The sequence below is a fragment of the Cavia porcellus genome, unplaced genomic scaffold (genome assembly GCF_034190915.1).
Source record: "Cavia porcellus strain 051 isolate PalLab524CR breed Dunkin Hartley unplaced genomic scaffold, mCavPor4.1 scaffold_15, whole genome shotgun sequence".
Taxonomy (NCBI): Eukaryota; Metazoa; Chordata; class Mammalia; order Rodentia; family Caviidae; genus Cavia; species Cavia porcellus.
Genome location: NW_026947498.1, coordinates 33,986,155 through 34,002,773, shown reverse-complemented (window position 1 = coordinate 34,002,773; position 16,619 = coordinate 33,986,155). Strand labels below are relative to the sequence as shown.

The 16,619-nt window shown below is 36.8% G+C and overlaps 1 protein-coding gene and 1 non-coding gene across 2 annotated transcripts in view; both read right to left on the bottom strand.

Annotated features, from left to right (window-relative positions):
- Positions 1 to 8,644, bottom strand: part of Chmp2b (charged multivesicular body protein 2B) — a 33,652-nt gene extending 25,008 nt beyond the window's left edge. The window contains exon 1 of the mRNA XM_003469323.5: positions 8,363 to 8,644. Coding sequence (XP_003469371.2) covers positions 8,363 to 8,396 — 34 coding nt within the window. The 5' untranslated portion in view covers positions 8,397 to 8,644. The remainder of the gene's footprint in view (positions 1 to 8,362) is intronic.
- A 6,902-nt stretch (positions 8,645 to 15,546) lies between these two features.
- On the bottom strand, positions 15,547 to 15,610 carry LOC111756691 (small nucleolar RNA SNORD43). Its single transcript, XR_002791106.1, has one exon. It is a non-coding gene; the product is annotated as a small nucleolar RNA SNORD43 (small nucleolar RNA).
- Between the last annotated feature and the right edge of the window lie 1,009 nt (positions 15,611 to 16,619).

Below are 16,619 nucleotides of genomic sequence, written 5' to 3'. Positions count from 1 at the left end.
CTTTCTTTACAGAATCCAGAACATGTGGTGACTTTAAAACATGTATATTGTTCTTTCTCTATTTTAATTCTGTGCAATGAGTAATACATGGCAAAACAAGTTTAAAAAATGTAAATTACTATGAGGTTTAACTTTCACAAAAGTAATTTGTCTATTGAAAGAAAATACAGGAAATAGTCCCAGAAAGTCAAGGTCAACTGTGATGCTTTGGCAAAAGAATAAAAGGAGATACAGTATATAGGCCCTGTATGCCAAATACCTGCGGAACATGCAGACAATGATCTGCTCAGTATGTAGCTTTTCCTTCCCACTATTTCAGTTCATCTCTCTTCCCTCCCTGTAAAACCTCTCAGACAGACCTGAGGTTCCCCAAGATGAAATTTTGAGGATTGCCCCTCTATCTTCTCAGGCCCATTCCTGAATAAAACTGATTCCTCCCTACCAAACCTGGGCTCTTGAGTATTAGTTTCTGAGCATTAAGGAACGTCAACCTGGGTCCAAAAACATGCTTTCCCCTATTTACAATTTCAGTCAAGACAATGACAGAAACATACACAGAGAATTGTTAACACCCAGAAGAGATGGAGCACATGGCATCTGCCTAGATTCTACTTTCTGTACGAAGGGGAAAAAAAAAAGGCATTAACACCTAAACATATGTTTTCACAATGCATCTACCATGTGGACTACTGTGAAGCACTTCACAATGGGTAATAGTATAGCAACAGAAGACTTCCAAACTGAAAATGCCAATGGTAGAGAGATCTGATATGGTATGCTCTGTCATTATTCAATTAGTGATACACAAAGGACCTGAAGGCTGCCTTCCCACCACACTCTCCTAGCCTATGCCAGAGGAAATATGTTTGGGTATCAATATGCTTAGAGAAGGCTATCTTGGCCAGCTCCAGCTTGGGCATAAAACATCTATTGCAGGCTTTTTAGAGTCTTCTTATACTAGAAATACCCAGGCCTGCACTGCAATAACAAGTTTACAGATTTAGGCTTTACATGTTAAAAGACATAGACTGGAAAGGTCTTTAGGCCTCCTTTGTTTCTAAGTCAATCAGATTTATTTGTTTACCGAATGAAAAATCAAAATACAAAATGTAAAAACAAAACATAAAGAGTCGTCATATAGGTGTTCTGGCCCTAGCTTATTAGAATTCTCAGCTGAGATTTGAGGCCAAGCCCCAAATTGGATTTATAGCGTCTTTATCTGTACCATCTTTACTTACATAAAACTTGCACATGTTAAGTATTAAAATGAGAAGTAATCACCAACTATAAGTATGAACATTCATTAATTTGTAAGTAATACAATTCAAAGCACAGTTCAAGACTAGTCTCAGAAGTGCTGAGACACATCAGATATACCACACCACTCACAGGGATTCAATTTGCCCTTGGACAAAAGTGCTTTATCATAAACTGTGACTTATTCTAAGATCTACTCTCAATCTAACAGACAACATTTTCTCTTTTTAAATGCATCTCTTTGGGAAAAAAATGATTTTATTTCTGCAATTTTACTGCCACTCAAAGTTATCCTGATGCTAACCATCCCAGAAATTGAGTTAGAAATAGAAAATATTCTGCTGTATAAGAAGTTTCTACATGAGACTTCACCTGCCTTCTCTGCAGCAGCTGCATCAGAGTAAAAACTGTGGCTATCAAGGCATCAGCATTTAGCATTAGACAAACTCTAATCAAAGCTATGGTTAGAAGAAAAACCAGGAGTGTGAGTTCATCTAAATCAGGCACAGTAGAGCTCATCAGTGAACAATAAAGAGGAAAGGGATCCTGACTATATGTGAGGATGCAGTATCTTCTAGCACTGATGAAGAACCAAACTACATTGAAGGTGTGTAGCTAGAAAATACTAGCTCTGAAGCCAAATTTGTTGAGGGGCAGTAGTAAAATGACAGTGAGGAGTGCGAAGGAATCAGAATTTGGTAAGCAAATCAAATTTGTTCCTTGGATTTTAAAAATGGTTTGACAGAGAACATTATCCACTTAATTAACAAGTTTTAATAGGCAGCAAAGAAAAATAAAAACAAAAACTATGGGAAACACACCAATGGTCTACTATATGATCAAAGAACAATCAAGAAATAGGTCAAAGTTGAAAAAAGAGCAATATCTGTTCAAAGAAAAAGATGGGATACTACAGAGACTGGAAGAGTCAAGTCATGGCAATCTAAGAGAAAAAGCATTTGATGTTGGTTGTTGTTGCTTTTTCCCACTAGTGGGTCTCAAAAGCCATTCAAGCCCTAAGGAATTCATCCAAAGGAAGTTATTATCATTAAAATGTTTGTTACAGAGCTGAGAAATGGTTTAGAAATCATTATGTATCATTAAATCTTTGATTCTTTTTTGTTCTTCAGTATCATCACAGTGACAGAAAAAATACAAATACAAGAAATTTTCATACAGAAATATCTGTTCTAAAAATATGGAAAACTTTTGTCAAGAAAAATGCTCTGAAAAGTGTACTGCACTTCTGAATCTCACAATTATTTTTCTTTAGTGTGCCAGGAATAGAGAGTCAAACAAATTAATATGTGAATTTTTTAAATATTGAAATTAATAAAGCACCAACAGAACACACATTATTCCAGATTCCACATATATCACCATAAAAATGTTTTAGTTTATTCTGGAAAAAGGAGGAAAACTTTTTACATGATATAGATTATATAGATAGTAAATTTTATTTCCCCTTGATGTTTTAGAAATCTGATACCGTAAGTGACTTCTCAATGAGGGAATTTAGTCAAACATAGTCAAAACCATACAGACTCTGAATTCTGGACAACCAGCATATGTGATTATCATCTAAAAAGCAAAGATCAAGAAGCTTTGTTCCTTTTCTTTCCTAATTGTCAAATTATCTACAAACTTACACTCAGTCTCACAGTGAATGGCAAGAATAAGGACTACAGTAAGTTCTGGACACACAATAGCCTCCACTACTAAACCAAAGTATCAAGATCTATTTTTTGAGGGGTATGGTCTCAAAATTATAAAGGAGTCCAGGGACATTTTTACATATTCTAAGACTCAAATCAATATGTAATGTAGGGAAGAAAATAAGTATAATCTAACTTTAGAAATGAGAAGAATTTACTATGGTTCTAGTAAATGCACAGGTACACAAGAAATGTTACATTTTGGTGGCATCAGAGAAGACTTCCTGGAAAAGCAAAAGATCTGAGCTAGTACAAGTTAACTAAAGGAAAGGAAAATATAATTCTAGATGCATGGGCATCAAAAGAGAAATGTGTCAGGGTGAAAAAGAGTTTGGTATATAGCACACTGATGAATAGAGAAGCATTATTACTGGACTGTAAAATATCCAAAGACATGACTAGCAAGGACAACTGGCAGATCAAAGTCAACCACACGTGTATTATTAAAAACTCAATCTTGACCCTGCTGATATTGTTGGGGCACAATTATAATGTAAGAACACATTTATAAACTTGTAAACAAAGTATTTCGTGATCAACTAAAGGTCTCCAACCAAGTTTCTGTTCTGCTGCTTCTGCTGAATTCAGTTGACCTTGATGGTGTCCAAAGCCCAGCTGTGAATCTCAGATGAACACTGAGTCAGAGTAATTGTCTACACCTTAAGGCATCCTGGGCTAGTCAAGGACAACCAGAAAGGCATCCTCCCTGGAATGTTTCTATATTATGGTAATTGCCTTTAATTATACTCAGTCTGTAAGTCCCTTCCCCTTGTTCCTTAAGTGTTCTTATATTATGAAAACAATTCCTTTATTTTAATAAATCTGTTCAAAACTACCCTGCCTGTCAACATAGGACTCAATGCATGTAAACAATGCTTTGTACCTCCTATTTCTAAATTCTATATAAAGTAAGCTCTCTGTAAAGTCAATACTGTTGCCTTTGTGGAATTATCCTGCAACAGTCTGCTGGCATGATGATTCAACAGTTTGCTGGTATACAGATTAAACACTGCCTTTGCTGCGTTTTTTTCTCCTCAGTGGAAAGTCTTCCTTTTGATTTGGTTTGACGTGGCTTGGGAATTTTCCCACAACAGTATCAGAGATTCAATGATGAGGTTTACATTAGGGAGCAGTACAGTCTGTTTTGGGTTTTAGGTGCATCAATCCCACAACCAATTTTCTGAATAAAGGATCTAAAAATTATGAAGCTTCAGGAGAGAAAAGCAGAAAGTGATAGAAAATCTTTTAGACCTTTCACTAATAACAAACAGCCAGCTAAAGAATGCATATTATAGTCTCACCACTACTGCATTAGTACATTGTAAAATAAGTAGGTTCTGAATTACAGCAATGAATTGCAGGACAAAGCAAAACATACGTACCTCATATTTAGGTGCCAAAAAAAAAAAATCGAGATTTGATAATTAGTGACACTTCATAATTTGTTGAAGTTAGAGAACCAAAATTGAGTAATGCCAACACTAGAAGAAAACCTTTGGAAAATGATTTAAAGATGATGAGGGCAAGGGATTTAGCTCAGCAGCATAAACTATACTTTCCTATACCAAAAAACTTAAAAAAAAGATGATGAGTTCTGCTTGGGATCGCTAAGTGCTTGAAGACATCTACACACAGATATTACGCACATTGTTTTCTTAAACAAATAAACAAAACAAAAATCTATAGATAGAATTTTGGGATACATAGCACTTAAACTCTAAGAGTGGTCAGAGGATGCCCAGGTAGCCCACAGAAACATGATAAAAAAGGGTAGGTGTAAAAAAGAAAGAAAAAACTTCATGAATAACATAAGAGTAGTCAAAAGAAATCTGAGGAGAACTTAAGAGTATTAAGTCATGAAGATAAAAGAGAATTTTAAAGGAGAAATTATTGTCATAACCAAATATAAGGTATTGCTCCAAGAGAACACTAAGCTGAGCATATTACAGAGTCCTGCAATCCCAACACTTGGAGCTGAGTCAGGAGGATTACAGTCAATTCAAGGCCAACAATAATGAATTCAAGGCCAGTTTGGACTACATAATGACCTTGTCTCATCAACATCAACAAAAATAAAAAATAATGTTGAAACTGGCCATAGAATCTGTTGTTAGAAGTCAATGATTATTACTCAAGACCTTATTGAACATCAAGCAAAACAAACTTCAAGAATGGAAGATGGGAGGGGCTTCTGAGAAATATAGTGAAGACAGGACACATCACTATTCCTTCAAAAGACTGCACTATGATTCCTAACAAATGCTAGGATCCAGGGAAGGTCAGGAAAATGAGTCTATTTATTATAGTCCTCCAGCACTGAATGTAAAGTTCTATCACTAATTCCAAGACAAGAGTTTAGTATAAAAACAAAAGATAATGAATACAGAATCCCCACAAACTTAAAAAGAATACCAAATTAAACTGTGAAATGGGATTTATCTCTAATAAGAATATAAAGAACAATGAAAATTTTAAGGTTTTAGCTCTGTCACTTAGTACCTTTATGATTTCGGGCAAGTTACTTCTTTTTTTCTGTTTCCTCATCTATAAAATGGGGCATAATAGTACTTGTCTCATAGGCCTTATGAGAATTAAGATAATGCGTGAAAATTTCACAATACCAGCAAAAAAAAAAAAAAAAAAAAAAAAAAAAAAAAACAGTACTAGCTTAGAATAGAACCTCAAGTTTATTTTCATGGAATATATCAGATAAAAAGTATAAATACTTAAAGAACTTCTTTTCTGCAATACCAGAGATCAAACTCAGGGCCTACAACAACTACAAAGTGCTCTATCTCTGAGCTGTATTTTCAGCCCCACAATTGTATTTTCTAAAAGGCATGGAAAGATGTGCATTTACAACAAGTCTTTTTATCATATCTTGATTTACAGGTTCATTTTTAGCTTCAATAAATAATCCCATAATGGGGGTAGGAACTATAGGTGTACATATTACACTACGATATGTGTACTTCACAAGCCAGTAAAAGGAAAAGTAAGTACTTAATTATAAATTCAAATTGGAAAAAAAATTGATCTATTCAATGGTACTGAGATACACCTTTCATTAATTTCTGTAACGAAGTCCACACTGCAGAAACTTTATCTTTGTGTCTAAAATAAATTAAACATAACATGGAATAGTAGTAAGTGCTGTAATGTTGTGTCCCTTTTTATTTACACACGAAGCAACCTTTAATGATATAGTATATAATTCTCCCAGCCATTCCAAAGAGAAAAAAGATTCAATTATTCCCCAGATATATAAGCAGTTACATATTTCCCTTATATATCAGAATTTCATTACTGCTGGAACAGATAAAAAGTCAGCATTCAGTAAAGATCTCATGATTGATAATCAACATACCCAAGGATCTGTGAGAAATGCATAACAATACATTAAATTTCATAACATATAACCTCAATACTGCTAAGATAACTGCTGTCAACTTCTAAAGAAAACAAATTTTCCTTTTAATAAAACAAAGAGTCAAAAACATTAGTAAAGCTGTTTTAAAATAATGAAAGTACTACACAGATCTAATGTAATTAGTGAGAAGCTAATTTAAGAAAACATCAAATATGCTTCCTGATAGTTACAAGAAATGTGCACAGTGGCTAAATTTACACACAGAAATTTTACACATAGATTTTTAATTCTGTGGCATGGTTGACAGCAACAGTCAAGGCTTTTTCACAAATATGTCTATTCAGCAAAAATATTTCTCTTGAAAGGATTAAGTCAACTGCAAATGAATATACAGTTAAATATTCTCAAGGCATATCTTCACTATCATTTCTTTCTCCCTGAGTCCTCCACACTTTAAGTATAACAGTTATCCAATTTCCAAAATCATCAGGAAGCACAGACCTGAGATTTACGAATAAAAACATCAGACAGATACTAAGCAATTAAAACTAGCTTGCTTGTTTGGATTTTACAGTTTAAGAAAAATCCAATTTACGACATTAAAGTAAGATGAAACTATTTCTTTCTGCGTAACAACTTTTCACTATACAAAACTAATTAAGAAAAAAAATATCTCAATATACAGAACTTAAGCACTAAAAAAAGAAGCCTTTCCTCTGGAGTACCATACAGTTAACAGTGATGATACTGGTACTGAAAAAAAGCAAAATGTCATATCAGAGATTAACAGCATTCTCAGAGAAAACACATAAAATTCTTTTGACATGACTATGTTACTTTATAAATAGAAAATGAGTAGGATATCCAGGTATTGTCAATGGTACTTCTCAGTAGTCAATAAATTAAAAAAATCCAATCACTCCAAATAAGAAAAATGCATTATGCTGTGTTATAAGTTAGGGATAAAACAGCATTATGCACTGAAATAAAGGACACAAGTAACAGGATAAAGACGATGTCTTTGTTATCCTCCCCAAAATAATTTTGCTGGCAATAGAATAGTCAATACAAAGGAATGAAGGAGTTTTCCCCAAGTCAGGACTGAGCACTGTGTTTGTACCAATCACTATTAGCTACCACTGCTCCTTTTGTGGCAGGATTATAAGATCACAAAGAAGTGATTCTTTGGTTGAACCAGGAACAACCTAGACTCAACATGTAATGGGAATGGATTTTTAAATAACTTGAATGAATTTAATACCTGGCAAAATATTAAAACCAATCAGTGTTATATAAATATTCATTAAAGCATTATAAAGGAACACCACAAAACTTGTACATTTCAGCGCTTTCACTTCTTTTAATGTTGGAAACAATGTATCTTTAACACTTAAACTTTCATGCAAAATTATATTCCACATCTACTTTAGCAAAAGATAATAAAGAGAGTAAAATCTATTATGAAAAATAAACCAGTCACTTCCCTGTGATTGCTTTTGTTTTTTTCCCGGAGGGAAACAAGAAACATTTGTTTCATATCTCCTTTGATGGGATGTTCTAAAGGCACAACCGGCCCAAACCCAAGTTCCTTTTGGGACTGGAGTCTCCTAACCCTCCCCCACTCAAACACTCAGGTTTCTTGTTTGAATGCCTGGGAGTAACACAGCTCCATACCAAAGGATCAACAAATCAAGAAGAAATCAACAAGAAATTCATCAAATCACCACGTGTAATGACACTCAAGGGTCCTAAGTACCCAGCCTCCTCAAGATGCTGGCATCTCGCTAAAGAAACCTGAGGTGAGGGGCGGGAGGGCACTGCAGGAGGACGCGGCAGAGAGCCCGACAGGGTGCCAGGCCGGGACACCGGGAAGCGCAGGAGTGACGCGGCCGGCGGTCACCTGTGGGGCCACTTGTCCAGCCCCGCCCCCAGAGACTGCAGCCCAAATCGCTGCCGGAAGCCCCTTAAACACTCCGGGAAGCAGCAGAACGGGGCCCTGTCAGGCCGGCCTGACACTCACCGTCCACGGTTTTCTTCTTGAAGAGAGACGCCATGGTCAGGGGCCGCGCCCTGGCGGCCCGGCTCGGCCCGGTCCGACCCGAGACTGGGAAAGGAGAAGAGGGAAATGACAGGCCTTTAGGGGGCTGAAGGGGGCGGAGAGGATGGGCAGGAAGAAGAGGGTAGGATCTCAGGGCAGGACCCACAGAGGGCGCCTAGCTGCGAGGCCACCGCAGGCGCTCGCCGGGAGCTCAGGTGACCGGGAACTAAGACACTTTTTGGAGAAGTCACTTCTAGGCGGCGCCTGCGCACTCCGCGCCAACGCGTGCGCACTGCGCCTGTGAAGCCGTTGGCGCTGCCCTCACTTCACCGGCTGCCCGCTCTGCCCGCCCGCTCGGTGGCAGTCTGAAGACGTTGGCTTTCCGCGTTAGCGGAGCGCAGGATGCCGCAGGCGGTGGCCAGGGCTTCGGTGCCATGGTTCCGTGCTGACTGCAAGCACTCATAAGCTTTGCCTAGCGCTTTCCCCTGGCCCTTGGGTTAGCTGAAATTAAGGGTTGCCAGGCTCCTCGGAAAGGTGTGAGTCTTTCCGCAACCCTCTGGACCCTGAGTTGATTTGTGACCATCCCGTTGCTATAAGTACGACTTCTTTTTTAGGCCAATCAGTAAGGAGCGGTGGGAAGGCAGGGTGTGTGCACCAGGTGTAGGTGAAGTTGGCGCCCTTGATCTCCCTGCCCCGCCTGCGCTGCGGGGCTGATTCTGCTGCAGCCCTGAACACACTCACCCCCACCCACCCCCGCTATGGCCACCGTAACTCCGGGGTAAAGGTATAGGGAGCAAGGTTCTAAAGCAATGCTTTTCTTGGCTAGAACTGTAAATAAAATTCATACATTATTTGTATGCACGCCAAAATGTCTCCAGCGCTATTGCTCTTTTCAGGAAAAATTCATTGCTCTACAGTGGACCTATTAGAATATGCCACAGTGTGGTACATAGAAATATGTAGTACTTAAAACTCACAATTGCTATGTGAGATGCAAAAAGTCGTATTAAAAGAAAAGCATACTAAATCATTTAAAGAATCCTTGTATATCTAAATATAGTATGAATAATACTGTGGTGTGTATGTTTATACATACTATCTTTTTTTCGATGTATTCGGTAATTAAAAGCTTAATTTTTCTACAAACGTGTTTCCTCCCAGTGTACTGCTTAGCAACACTGCCTTCCTTAGGGTAAAAATAAGCTGTGCCAGGTTATGTACCTTAGGGGTTAGTGCTTAACATGCACAAGCCCTAGGTTTAATTCTTAGCGTCAGAATGTAACAACAGTGATAGCATTTATGGATTACTATGATTTCTGATATGCAAGACATGCCAATACTAATGTTACTATTATTTATATCTGTATTTATGAATCATCTCAAGAATTTTTAAATATTTGAGATCATCAGATTTGAATTTCCTTTATTTTTCCTTGATAAATATCATGCAGCCACTGACACTAAGAAAACTTTCTTGGAATAGCGATAGTATACAAGATAGAGTTGTCTTCTCTTCAAGTTATTCAGATATTGTTTGCAGGTAAAGCTAGGAAACATTAGAGGTATATGTAACCAAGGAAATAGTTAAAACAGTCAGAATATCCAAGGCCTAGCCTTTTTTGGAGTAAGCATTAAGGCAGAAAAGCAGGGTGGCCTTGCTGCCTTACAAACGAATGGTTTAAAGCTGTGCTTGAATGCGCGAGAGGCAATAAGCTGGTATGTGTATGTGTAGGAATGTTTCTCCCTGCTGCCGTCACCCTAGTTTTATTATTCCTGCATGATGCCCCCCACTGACCCAATTGTAACAGTTGGGAAAATGCCAAAATACTTAGCAGCAACCATATGGAAGACCCTCCAAAAGTGCACAGCAGGAGCCACAGACAGGGCTCCTTCATTACAATAAAGATAAAATAGAAATATTTAGTACTTAAAGTTCGCACTCAAATAGCTTGATTCTCCCATATTTTGAAGCTAGCTGATTACCAGCTGACAGGCACAGGTCTCACTGGCTTCAGATTAATTGATGTCAAACTACAAATACATATTTTGTACACTACCTCTTATGTAAAAGGCATGTTGTATTTAAATATAACTGAGATTTTGGAACACTAAGAAGCTGTAAACTAGCACACAATGCTATATTTATTCAAAACCACCACTATCACACAAACATTCACTGAATCATCAAGATATGTATAAGCATGGATAGAAAAAATTAATTTTGTTTTTTTAACTCTCATTGAGGAAAAACAAATTAATATCCCATGTGACCCAACTATCTTCTTCCATATTGCACAGTGATAAATGTTTTATTACATAGCTGATGACACATATCATGTTATATGTTAGGGAATTATTAGTGAAGAGGCAGATGCAGACCTTTTTCCCTTTTACTTACCTTCCTACAAGTTTTTCTGTTTTCTCACTCAAGTGTCCATCATACAAAGACAGGCTTTGACTCAGTAAGAGGAAGTAGTTTTTCAGACCGCGAGATATTTTGAAAAGGAATGCGTGCTGTGTAAAACAGTGACTTCAAGTCTGAAGGGTTCAAGGAATAAGTTTCATAGAATTCCTTTGAAGAATTATAATCTTGGTTAAAATATCTCATGTTCCTTTAAAGTCTGCAATTGTGAATAAAAGAGCTTAAGCCAAAATATCTTGGTGTATGATGCTTCATACCCTACAGATAATGGGCCAAATCTTGTTGGCAAACTTTTTAAAATATGGTGGAAAATCACATAGCATTTCACCATTTGGGATCATCCCGATTCAGATAGCTTTCCTCTCTCTTCCACCTATTTACCACCTCCCTTGCTTTGCTCCTTTCATTCTTAGCTACCATATTCTCATTTCACTATAGCAGACAGATCCTCTTAAATTGAGAAATCATGTTATTTGGTTCCTCAAAAATGTAGCAATATGTCCTCAGTTAATATGTCTGAAACCACACACACACACACACACACCTTGTCCTCGTAATTACATTTCTGCTATGCAATAATTAAATGTCCAAATTTCAGCATTAGGTTACTGTCTTCTTTTTTCCCATTATTTCCACCCAAATTCATAGTATTCTGCAATGTATAATCATTCTTGTTCTGTACACTGTATTTCTGACAACGCCCTGTGTGATTTCTTTAGCAATTTTGAAAATTGTGTCCTTTGTATAGCACCATTTAGTTAAGTAAAAGTTGTAGCCTGTTTGTAAACACAAATTCATATTCAATTAATTCCAGGCTTATTCTTTATTAGTGGATAATTTAAATCCAAATATGGAACTTTTTGTACATCATGTAGAGACATTCACCTTTGTGTTGATTTACTTATAAACATTTTGAGGTATCATAGCTATGAATTTATTCACATTTTAAAAATGAAGTTTTTTTAAACTTTCTTTTTGTAAATTCATTGTTTTTTGTTTGTTTATTTTTTGTAATCTTTTGGGAGACACAAAGTGTTCTATTGATGTGAGATACAACATGCCTATGTCATATTATTATCAGTTACAGTAATTAGATAATTAAAGCATGGGTTAACTTTGGCATAATTTATTCTTGGAGAAACAAGAGTCAGTCTAAATGTTCAAGATTTTCTTTTCAAGCATTAATATATTTTAATCATCTAATATTGCTTTCTAGAGAGTTTTGTATTTATGAATCATCTCAAGAATTTTTAAATATTTGAGATCATCAGATTTGAATTCCCTTTATTTTTTCTTGGTAAGATACCATGCAGCCACTGACACTAAGAAAACTTTCTTGGAATAGCAATATGATACAAGGTAGAGTTGTCTTCTCTTTGAAAACTGGAATGTTTGCCATTTCCCAGTCTCTGGTGTCTTTTCTTAGAATTTGAACAGATTCTGTTTTCTGCTCTGCTGGCTCTTGCACTCAGGTCATCTCATGGTGAAGCCTGCTGACTGTGGACTGAAGGTTGCGTCTATGTTAGGTTCAGCAACTGTGTAGCTATTAGACCCCAGGAGACACAAAGTGTTCTATTGATGTAAGATACAACATGCCTATCTTAAAGTGAAACTGTAAATCAGTGAAACTCTGTTTGTTTCATCACATCTGAGATAGATTAGTACTGCCCTTATACAGCTGTGGTAAGGATTAGATGAGCTAATATAAGAAACTCAAAGTAGCATCTAATTTATAATGTCTTAGTCCATTTGTGCTCTCCAAAAAATACCATAGACTAGCTAATTTATAAAGAGTACAAAGTTATGTCTCACAGAGGCTGGGAAGTCAAATATCAAGGCATTGGCATATGCCTTGTAACTGGCTATGCCCCCAAACCTCATGTAGGGCATTTTGGATTTAGGATGCATGCATATGGATTCAGGGTGTGATACTGGGACTAAGGGTATGTGGCAACTAAATGGGTTTAGCATAGTTCTGGGTATGGATAATGGAAACCCCACCCTGGGTGTGGGTGGCAGCAAACAATGATTTTTGTAGCCTGAATAGAACAGAGAAGAGGAAGGTAGGCTCACTGCTGCTGCCGCCACCTTCTTGCCATGCCATGAACTGTTTTACCTCTGCAGTGCCCCTGTGGCATGCGATCCTGCCTTGGAACTAACTGATTGTGGACTGAAACCTCTATAAACTGTGAGCCAAAATAAACCTGTCCTCCTTTAACTTGTAGGTGTCAGATATTTCGTCTCAACAGTGAGAAAAGTAACTAAAACAGACGTTTTTGCTGTCTGGTGAGGACTGCTCTCTACTTCTGAAATGGCCCCTGTTGCCCTATCATTCAGGAGGGAATGATGCTCTGCTGCCATGTGATAGAAAGACTAAAGGCAAAATTGGATGGCAGTTCTTGGGAACCTGTTTCAGAAAGACAAGTAATCCCATTCATGCAAACTGTTTTCATGGTTTACTCACCTCCTAAAAGCCTCACTTCTTAGTATGACATTTGTAATCAAATTTCAATATATGCATTTCAATTCAGTCTGTAGCATAATAAGCACTGAAAGGTCTAACTAACTCTTCCAGCTCTTAGTCTGTACATTTTCTTAAATTATTTCTTTACTGTGAAATTCACTCTTCTGTAATAGAGAAAATATAAACTGAAGACTTTCTGATTTTGATCCTTCTTTTACCTGAAATATATCAGCTACACCTCCCCAAAGTAGCTCATTTCTTTCTCCTTAAAAAATAATCTGTTTTTATTGGGTTTTTTATTATTTTCCTCATGAGATCTGTGTGCGTAAACTTTTCTAGAGAAACAGAATCAATAAGAACATACACAATGGTATTTCAGTTCACAAATGCTTTTTTGTGTGAACAATTTGATTTGTAAACAGAAATGTTGGACAAAATTTGTTTTTGTTTGCAAACTCTGCATGGAATGACAAATACAACTCTGGCCATCTTCACACCAACATAAATGTGACCATCTTTTCCAGAATCATGGAACAAATTAAGTTTGTGAACCGACATACCACTACATATATTTTTATAAAATAATTAAAATTAGGCAAGGAGATTTCTTAGGTTTATGGGATCAGAGGTACAATAGTCCCCTGTGGCTATTTGCACTCTCTAGAGCCAGAAGATCCTCAATCTAAAACGCCTGAGGCCACAGCACAGAGTGATAATGAATACAGTGCCAATTCAAAACAAAAGGCCTGCAGCTCCTTACAAAGTTGCTGCTGTGAGTCTGGGTTGAAAGACTGCAGTGAAGCTGGAGTCTGTTGTACACAGCCAAAGGCAGTTGCAAAAGATGCCTCCATCTGACAGAATAGAGATTTTAAAATGCAGGTGCTTCCATTTTCGGTCTGGGCTGCAGATCTATTAGACTTCGCAACCCCCACCATCCAGCTAGGTCTTCTCCTGTTTGTCAGCCTCTGTACCACTTGTCCCCTCCCCCCATAGCCTTCTAATCTGCTAGGCATCTCCTAAGTGAAACGAGTTAACAATCAAAATTAATGATCACAGTTTTTTAAAGGAATATGTATCTAACATTGATGTTTATTAAAATCGAAGAATCCACTACAGGTTTATGTTAATCTTTTTTCTCAGCTCCAAATCTTAAATTCTGCATGTTAAAATAAAAAGTTTTATCAGTCCATGCAATAGTTTTATTGTTAGATTATAAACACATAACAGTAGAACCAATGTAATAACATTTTAATATTACCTATGTTTCAGTATTTTAACAATAGAATGACATAATTTAGTACACTTATATTGACCACATAAACTTAATTGCAAGTCTCCGTATGTATATCTCAAAGGTAGCCACCATTATCTCCATGAGCAGCGCAACTCTGGCAAACCTGTTTCTAAGTCACTGGTTCTGTCAGTGACAGATAAGAACTTAATGTGCATTTTTTTTTCTTTCTCCAATTTCATTTAGGTTCAAATTTGGGCACACTATAAGCTCTTTTACTACTTTCCTAACTACCTTATACCATCATTTGATTTATATTTTAACAATGGTACTATACAAACTATGGTTATTCATAAACAAAAATAATACCTTCAATTTATGCATCATTTAAAATGTATTTGGAGCTGTAGAAATTTAGCACAGCAAAAGTCATCATTTTAAAGATCAGTCACTTCTTTCTTGTGTCTTAATTGATTGAGAGGTTATAGGGGCCTGGGATTTAGCTCAGCAGCAAACTGCCTGCCTGGCAAGTGTAAGGTCGCGAGTTTGATCCCTGGTATAAAAAAAAAAGAGAGAGAGAGAGGGTATAATAAAACAGACCGTAAATTAGAAACAGCAAATCTATTCTTCACAATTCTAGAGGCTATGAGGTTGGACATCAAGATGTCCGCAGGCTTTGTGTGTGATAAGCAGGTTCTGTGCCCCTCATGTGACTCGAGCAAGAAACAAGTTCAGGCTTCTTTTATAAGGAAAAATGATCCACTCATGGGGATGAAACTTCATGACCTATTCATGTTCCAAGGTTTCCATTTGTTAACATCATTATAGTATAAATTACATTTCAACATAGAAACTTGAGGGAGGCAAAAGCATACAGAAAACATAAGGAATCCACACAGACATGCAATAGTTTGAACAAATTACGTAGTTAATAAGGAGTTGGACCAAATATATATGAGAACACATTGCTTCCCCTTCTGTTTCTGATCCTTGCTTTCCTTTCCCTCCCCCCCCCCGCTTTTCCATCTCTTTCTTTTTCTTTTTTTGGCCAAATTGGAGCATGATAATCAGCATATGATTTCTGTCCAACTATCAATAACTTCATTATGTGTGGGACAGACTTTAATGCAGTCATACGTCCTGCCTACTCATGTAGGTTATCTGTCAGTGTCCTCACTGTGTCTGGGTAGGTTATGTGCTCAGAGGACAAGGAAGAGGGTGCACATATCTAAGGGTGCTGTGTTCAACATTCAGACACAGAAGCATACAAGGTTTGGTTTCAGGGAAAGGCTAGCTAAAAGAAGCCCTTATGTATCTTTCTTTTCTGCCTCCCATCCCTTCTCAGAATACTACTAAGCACATACTCTTTGATGCCAGACTTTCAGTTTCTCCAAACAGAGAGCAAGAAGGCTGCCTTTATTCTTCCTGACTAAAAGACAATGATCCAAGAACATTACATTAGATGATATATCTAATTTGTATACATTTCAAGAAAAATAATCTATGGAACATTTTTCCATCTTTCAGTATTCAAGCTTTAAAATTTGGACTTTTCCTGAAATTCCTGCATCTATACCTTTAACTATTTCAGAAATTTGTGTCATGTCTCTGTCACATCTTGCTTTTAAAAATACATGCCATAAAGAATGAGTCAGACTACTGAGACACTTACTCAATGAAAAGCTAAATGAGTATCCTAAATGTGTGCGGCTGCACATCATTGGTTTTATAGTCTAAAAGACTTCATGTGTTATCTGCTCTGTGTAACAACATGATCCTTTTTGAAAAATAAACTAAACTTTGCCCTGAATTCCTCTTAGTGTTAATAGGAGTTGCACATGAGTAAATCAAAAGAGAATTTGTGCCCCCTGGCACAACAGAACATATGTATATGTTTGCTCTTCAATTTAGTGAAGACTGTAGAATGCAAAAATACTACCATACAAAATAAAATGAACTTAAACTTGGGGATAATGGGTTTGGTTATTCAATAAAATAAAGCTATAATAGCTATTGTGCTTTATATTTTAAATGAATAGAAATTAAGATAAGCTCTAGATGTGACATTTTAATAAATTAGTAAGGATGAATAATTTACTAAGACAAAAACTCTGTCTTTTCT